At 28.6% G+C, this 7,540-nt stretch overlaps 1 protein-coding gene across 13 annotated transcripts in view; it reads right to left on the bottom strand.

Moving 5' to 3' along the window:
- Nucleotides 1–852: 852 nt before the first annotated feature.
- Nucleotides 853–7,540, bottom strand: part of alpha-Man-IIa (alpha-mannosidase 2) — a 57,178-nt gene continuing 50,490 nt past the window's right edge. For 2 of the 13 annotated variants that reach the window (XM_076449016.1, XM_076449013.1), the window contains one exon: nucleotides 853–7,350. In XM_076449016.1, the coding sequence (XP_076305131.1) occupies nucleotides 7,198–7,350 (153 nt within the window). In that variant the 3' untranslated portion in view covers nucleotides 853–7,197. The remainder of the gene's footprint in view (nucleotides 7,351–7,540) is intronic. The other 11 variants (XR_013012249.1, XR_013012247.1, XR_013012248.1 and 8 more) reach the window with 11 other exon arrangements.

Below are 7,540 nucleotides of genomic sequence, written 5' to 3'. Positions count from 1 at the left end.
TAGTGAACTTCAAATATCAAGGAAGTGTGGAACAAACACATGTGGGTTGACAAAATTGAATTATACAGAATATTCTGATATATTTGTTAAATGTTTACATTTCAAATGTAATACAGTAAAATATGTAACTGGCATTATTGTGCACAGTGTGCACTTATTTGTAAGTTTCAAAACCAAATTCATAATTATTTTGTATTTTTTAAAGAGATTCCAGTTGCTTAAATGTAAGCATAGCAGTTTCAATATAATAAATAAGGGTGTCTGTTATTCAAAGCAGAAAAAAACCTTCAAAAAATAGTAAAGATGAAATCTTTATCCCCTTTTTATATGCTTCCACCCACGTATATAGAATTTTACGTTAAGAGTACTATATTAAATATCATAAACCTTCCCAATAAGAAATATAAAGTAACAACATAAGTAAGGGCATTAATTTTAACAAGGGGCCATCCTTTAATAAACCTGTTAAAGAATTCAACTGCTTTTTCCCCTGGTGATTCAGCAGTTAGTTTACAGACTAACAACATAAACCTGGAGTCTAATTCCTTGTAGTGAATGAAGTCCAGATAGCCCATTGCATAACTTTGCACTAAGTAAACAACACAATCACATTAACTGTTGAAAAGATCTGTAAATTAACAAATAAATATACATGAATGCAAAACTATTAATCTATCACTTATTACAAAAACAAACAACCTTGTTTGCAGTTACACATGCTGATAAACCTATAGAATTATATAGTGTAATTATGGATTAACCTTTTGGAGAAAACTGTTGATTCACCTAGTAGATTGTTGGGGATGATACACACAGGATTGAACATAAACAATAGAATCACAGTAACAGCTGTTTTATCTGTAAATCTCTTTTAATTGGAAATTCCAGTATCTCTAACTACAAATGCACATTTTAGTTTAGTGGTACATGCTACTTCATGTACTTCTCCTGGTGGCAGATTTCAGTATTTGCTACCTATACTGTTATGAACATTTAAAATCTTATACTTGTAAATGTTTTTATACAGTTCAAGGTCCGTTTTTTAACGACATTTTTTTAAATTGTTGTTCTTATAGATAACGTAGAAATATTGTACCTAAAAACATTAACAGGGTGTCAAAATGTTTCCTTAAATATTGAAAATAAATTTAAAGTAAATGCTTTTGTAATAAGAATTTTCCTGTACTCAGCACTACCCATGTCTGGTAGATGCTAAATAATTAACATATCTCAGTTCAACTACCAGTAGTCACTGCTTCAAGGAGAGAAATGATATACAGCATTTCATTAAAGAAAAACCATTTTATTTACACTTTATTGTGTTTGCAACAATATATATTATGACTTTCAACAAGTAACTCAATTTCACCTCTAGTAAATAAAAGATTGTGCAAGACTAGCAACTGGAAGAGCTTGTTCACAGTTAACAACAGGATTTCTAGTTATTAACATACACCAAACCTCAAAGCTCCTAAAATTGGGTAGTCATCCAGAATTAAGATTTATAACTCAAATATTTTTAGCACAATATTGTTTACATTCAAACATCAAAAATGTAAATTATTTTGACCAATATACATTTATACCAAAGTTGAAATTTACAGGTAATATTTTTGAAAACCTAAGAAACTAATACATTTATAACCCTAAATCCAAATCTGTTACTATGAAATACAATTACATATAGAGGAAAATACGTGTATAAGATGTTTACGTCCTCATCATAAGACATCTTGCTAGTATTCTTGACATTTGTTTGAGCATATGACCAACGTGCTTCATATTTAGATCATTTTGTTCTCTACATTTTTACAATAACTCAAGAATGAAGATCTAATGAAAAAAGTAAACAAAAGTTAAGTACAAGACAATGAGATTATATACATTTAAAAGTCTAAAGATTCAGTGTGTTTTCTCCATGTTCTATTTCAAAAATGGAAAGTTCAGTCTAAACTAAAAAAAGAAACACCTGAAACTAACCTATGTAAAAGCCAGCATGTGTCATGTTACACTTTATTTACACTATAGAATAGTCAATATGGGAAGAGGGAAGACCTTTCAAGAATAGTCAATATGGGAAGAGGGAAGACCTTCCAAGTGTAGTGAGTGCTGGTAAAATAACCTTAAGATAGAGTTTAGGATCACCTAACCTAAAATAACCTTAAGATAAAGAGTTTAGGATCACCTAACCTAAAATAACCTTAAGATAGAGTTTAGGATCACCTAACCTAAAATAACCTTAAGATAAAGAGTTTAGGATCACCTAACCTAAAATAACCTTAAGATAGAGTTTAGGATCACTTAACCTAAAATAACCTTAAGATAAAGAGTTTAGGATCACCTAACCTAAAATAACCTTAAGATAAAGAGTTTAGGATCACCTAACCTAAAATAACCTTAAGATAGAGTTTAGGATCACCTAACCTAAAATAACCTTAAGATAGAGTTTAGGATCACCTAACCTAAAATAACCTTAAGATAGAGTTTAGGATCACCTAACCTAAAATAACCTTAAGATAAAGAGTTTAGGATCACCTAACCTAAAATAACCTTAAGATAGAGTTTAGGATCACCTAACCTAAAATAACCTTAAGATAGAGTTTAGGATCACCTAACCTAAAATAACCTTAAGATAGAGTTTAGGATCACCTAACCTAAAATAACCTTAAGATAAAGAGTTTAGGATCACCTAACCTAAAATAACCTTAAGATAAAGAGTTTAGGATCACCTAACCTAAAATAACCTTAAGATAAAGAGTTTAGGATCACCTAACCTAAAATTTATCATGAAAGTAAAAATATGAATCAATTTTAGACTTGAACTGTTTCTGAATGAAGCTATTTTTTGCTATATCACTAAAATTTTTAAACACAAACCTTTTTAGTCAATGGAGATTAAATTGAGAAATCAATGAATATTTTTTCAGTTTTGTTGTATACACATTTCATTTTATACTTTCAATACATAAACTAACAGCAATATTAGGTTATGCTAACATCACATAAAAGATATTGTTTGAAGACAGTATTCTGACAATTTTGTTTTGTGAATTTCTACAATATCCTACCAAACACACAGTTAAGTTTAAATACAGTTTCCAACATTGCAGTTTATGATTTATTCAAATATACATTTCAAAGAAAAAAAAAATTGTTTACTTATCCTTATTTCATTGTAACAAAACATTACAAGTGGAAATGTTTTTAACGTGCACGATAAACAGCATGCAAGATATTTCACAAGTAAATACTACTGATGAATTTACCCAATGTTTTATTACGAGCAGTTTCAATATTTTTTTCTCTTTAATGATAATTCATTTATTTCAACTCATGAATAAACATGCTTTTTTCATAGAAGTAAATCAGTTTGATATTCTATGAGTGCTAATTTAATTTAAAAGCTATAAACAATTATAGGAAGACAAATTTTAGTACTAATTTAGCAAAATGCATTTCAATCCCAGAGTGTTCAATAAATTAATTTTTTACAATAAAGTATTTTCGATAACTATTCCATAGTCTTTAACCCTCTATTTTTAATACCAGAGGTCTATTCAAATAACTGAATCTCACTAATGTGTTTCAACTTTAGTACTAAGCGAATTCAACAAAGTGACCTGATACCATTGAAGAATGCTTGAAATATTCCTAATTTCCATTTTGTTTTCATTGGCAACCTTGCTTTTCTGAATAATCCTGATAAAGTGAGAGTCATGCTCACCCGTCTTGTCAGTTAAATATTCTGATGTTTAATCCTACAACCCGAAAATTAATAACTTACATAATCTCATTTTGCTCTCAGTCGGACATTTAAAAATAAGGTTAAAAAAAACAACAATTATCACAAGAACGTTCCATCCAAACAAGTCAAAATTGTAAACTTACTACACAAGTTTTGAATTTAAACAAAATCAGATGTAATAATCATAAAGATACTTCACATATAATAACGTCAATTTTAGTACTATTACTTTTTCTTAGCAAAAGATATTTGAAATAATTTTCCCATAAGCATAAAATCCAGTCACAGTTGCATGATAAACTACTATTAAATAGAATAAATATAGGATACACGTGTTTAGAGATTTTACCCAATGTACTTCAATTAATATAGCTTAAAAGGGTTTAAAATTCATAAACAACAATGATAATTTTGGAGAATAATCAGGAGGAATATTAACAAATTTGTTGTAAGTTTAAAAATAACCATCTCAATAAATTCTATAAAATCACTGAAATGTCACAGGAGGAATTACTGTTTAAAAATATCAAAATGAAAAGTCTTAAAGAAATGCTTGTTTAAATGGTCAACAACATAAATAGTTTTGTTTGCTGCTGAAAACAAATAGCAAAACAGAGGGACAGGGTATTTTTTATAAATACTTTGGACTGTACTATCAAGCATTATGTTATGAAAGTCATTAGGAAACGCATCTTTAAAATGTTCTGTTTCAAGTCTTCCTTCACATTTTATGGCTATGACATGGCACTTTTTATGGCTATTTGGCAAAACTTGGTACATTATTTGTATTTCAGACACACAAAATTATAATGGTAAAATATTGTCACTGAATATATTAAAAGTTCACTTCTTGAAGATCAAATGATAATCAACTTAAGTTCAAACTTGAATAGTAAAATTACTTTAAGATTTCTAGTAAAAGTGAATTAGAACTTAGATAGAGAGAAATTAGCATGCACAAAAAAAACAAACCTCTAAGTTTCAATATTATCTAACTTTCAATCACATTATAATCTACCTGAAAGTACTATAAACTTAACCATTTTTTAAATATTGGTATTAATTATTGAAAAAGAATTATATGTTTATACACTATAATGCTTTTTCTTATATTTTAATGCCTATTGAGTAAAGTTGTGTGTATACCAATAGGTTATAAAACAATCGCAGAATGAAAATAAATTATCAATGTTTACTGTTCAAGTAAGCTTTAATTAATACTATATGTCCATTACTATAGTATATTATATAAACTTTGAGTGTATTTATATAATTACACACAAAAACGTTGCTAAAAACAAATATAACCAATTCAGATTTATATGGTTACAGTTTGTCAAAGACAGTTGGTTAAAATGTAATGTAGGTAGTTCAAAAGCCATTTCAAATGTCACTAAGAACATTATATAACTGTTTTAGTTTCATTATATAAAATTTTTCATAATAATTTTATTTTAAAAGTTCACGTTGTTCAATGGTATGACTTTCTTTTACTGTTCTTTTTGGTTTTTACTTTTACAAACTTAAATCTTTATTTCTACAACAGACTTTCTGGAATGAAATATTTTACAACTTTTGTTGTAAATACGAAACTGCTCGATCACTTTTCACTTGATACTGCTAAGCAATTTAACATATTACCTGTCTCACACTGTAAATTTATGAATGAGTATCATGCTTACCTTGAACAATCGTTTAATTTTCATCCAACTCAGCTTTACTGGGAGACTGTTTTCATTTACTAATGCAAGTCTTAATATAAACAGGGTTATTACATTGCGTCCAAGCTTTACTGGGAGACTTTTCATTTACTAATGCAAGCCTTAATCTAGACAGGATTATTACATTGCGTCCAAGCTTTACTGGGAGACTGTTTTCATTTACTAATGCAAGTCTTAATATGGACAGGATTATTACATTGTGTCCAAGCTTTACTGGGAGACTGTTTTCATTTACTAATGCAAGCCTTAATATAGACAGGATTATTACATTGTGTCCAAGCTTTACTGGGAGACTGTTTTCATTTACTAATGCAAGTCTTAATATAGACAGGATTATTACATTGTGTCCAAGCTTTACTGGGAGACTGTTTTCATTTACTGATGCAAGCCTTAATATAGACAGGATTATCACATTGCGTCCAAGCTTTACTGGGAGACTGTTTTCATTTACTAATGCAAGCCTTAATATAGACAGGATTATTACATTGTGTCCAAGCTTTACTGGGAGACTGTTTTCATTTACTAATGCAAGTCTTAATATAGACAGGATTATTACATTGTGTCCAAGCTTTACTGGGAGACTGTTTTCATTTACTAATGCAAGTCTTAATATAGACAGGATTATTACATTGCATCCAAGCTTTACTGGGAGACTGTTTTCATTTACTAATGCAAGCCTTAATAAAGACAGGATTATTACATTGCGTCCAAGCTTTACTGGGAGACTGTTTTCATTTACTAATGCAAGTCTTAATATAGACAGGGTTATTACATTGTGTCCATATTTGAAAATTATGTGAAGAAAGTTCATTATTCCTCCACTGATAACTTTATAGAAATGTACAGTTTTTTTTGTTTTTTTTTTACTGATGCTTAATCAATATAATCTATTTATATATACAGAGTATGCATCAATCAACATCATGCCTAAAAAAATCCTTACGTTAAGGTGTGGACAAATTAGCAACAATATATGAATAAATACACTTTAACACATACTAACTTTATCCAATAATAAAAGAAGGATTTTTCAAATTTCAATAAAATTGATTTTCAAAAAGATATTATTCATAATTATGAAGTTACTTAGCATTATAGACCTAAGCAACACTTATAACTTAACACTGACAAAACAAAAACATATTTAAAGAAAAAATATAAAATTAAAATTTATTATGTGTGATGCGTCTAACAATTATATTTTACTTTGCCTTTTGTAATAGTGCTTCATTATCATAATTATAAAAAGTTATTCTTTACGTATTTTTTGAAGTTTTATTTTGACTTTGTTTGTAGTACATGTTTATTCATAGTTGTAAGTTATACTCTAAAATATATTTCTCAACAATTTACAAATAAGAATTCCCGATATTCTGCTCAGTTAACAGAATGTTACAAGAAAAGCTTTGGAATGTTGAAAATGGTAGATCACATACAATACTACCATTAAGCAAATACAAAAGACAGAATGTAATAATGCCTCAACTTTTACACAAGATAAAAACAGTTTATCACCTTCCAACAAATTCTCAAACAGATATGATGTAATAAAAATGAATAAGAACAAATGATTGTTTTTCCATTGTTCAGTTAGATCTCAAATTTTCACACAAATGTTGCACATTTTTGAAATGCTTTCTTCTACTATGTATTCAAACAATAAACAATGTATTGTGTAAATACTAGAAGACAATTTCATGATTCAACTTACAGATAAGAAGCAATCTCTCATCATCTCCGACTAAGTCGTAGTGTCAAAATTTCCATGGGAGGAATTTGAATAGTAGAGAACTTGGAGATGGAATTACCAGTATACATGAGTGACAAAGATGATTCTTCCATTGATGGCCCATACAGATCTGGGAAAAGTTTATCTACAGACACCTACCAAAGATAAATTACAATTTCTAGACTTTTTAACAAGCATTCAACTACCAATCTGTAATAACTTACCTTCTAGAGGGAGAAGAGCAAATATTTTAAGTGTTGCAAAGACAAAGTTAAAATTTAGTCCAGCTATCATAAACATATACACAAGGTAAATACATAATGATAAAACACGTATACAATAATA

This window comes from Tachypleus tridentatus, chromosome 8, assembly GCF_004210375.1.
Source record: "Tachypleus tridentatus isolate NWPU-2018 chromosome 8, ASM421037v1, whole genome shotgun sequence".
NCBI classification, from domain to species: domain Eukaryota; kingdom Metazoa; phylum Arthropoda; class Merostomata; order Xiphosura; family Limulidae; genus Tachypleus; species Tachypleus tridentatus.
The sequence above is the reverse complement of the archived record's forward strand: the minus strand, read 5'-3'. Positions and strand labels throughout refer to the sequence as shown.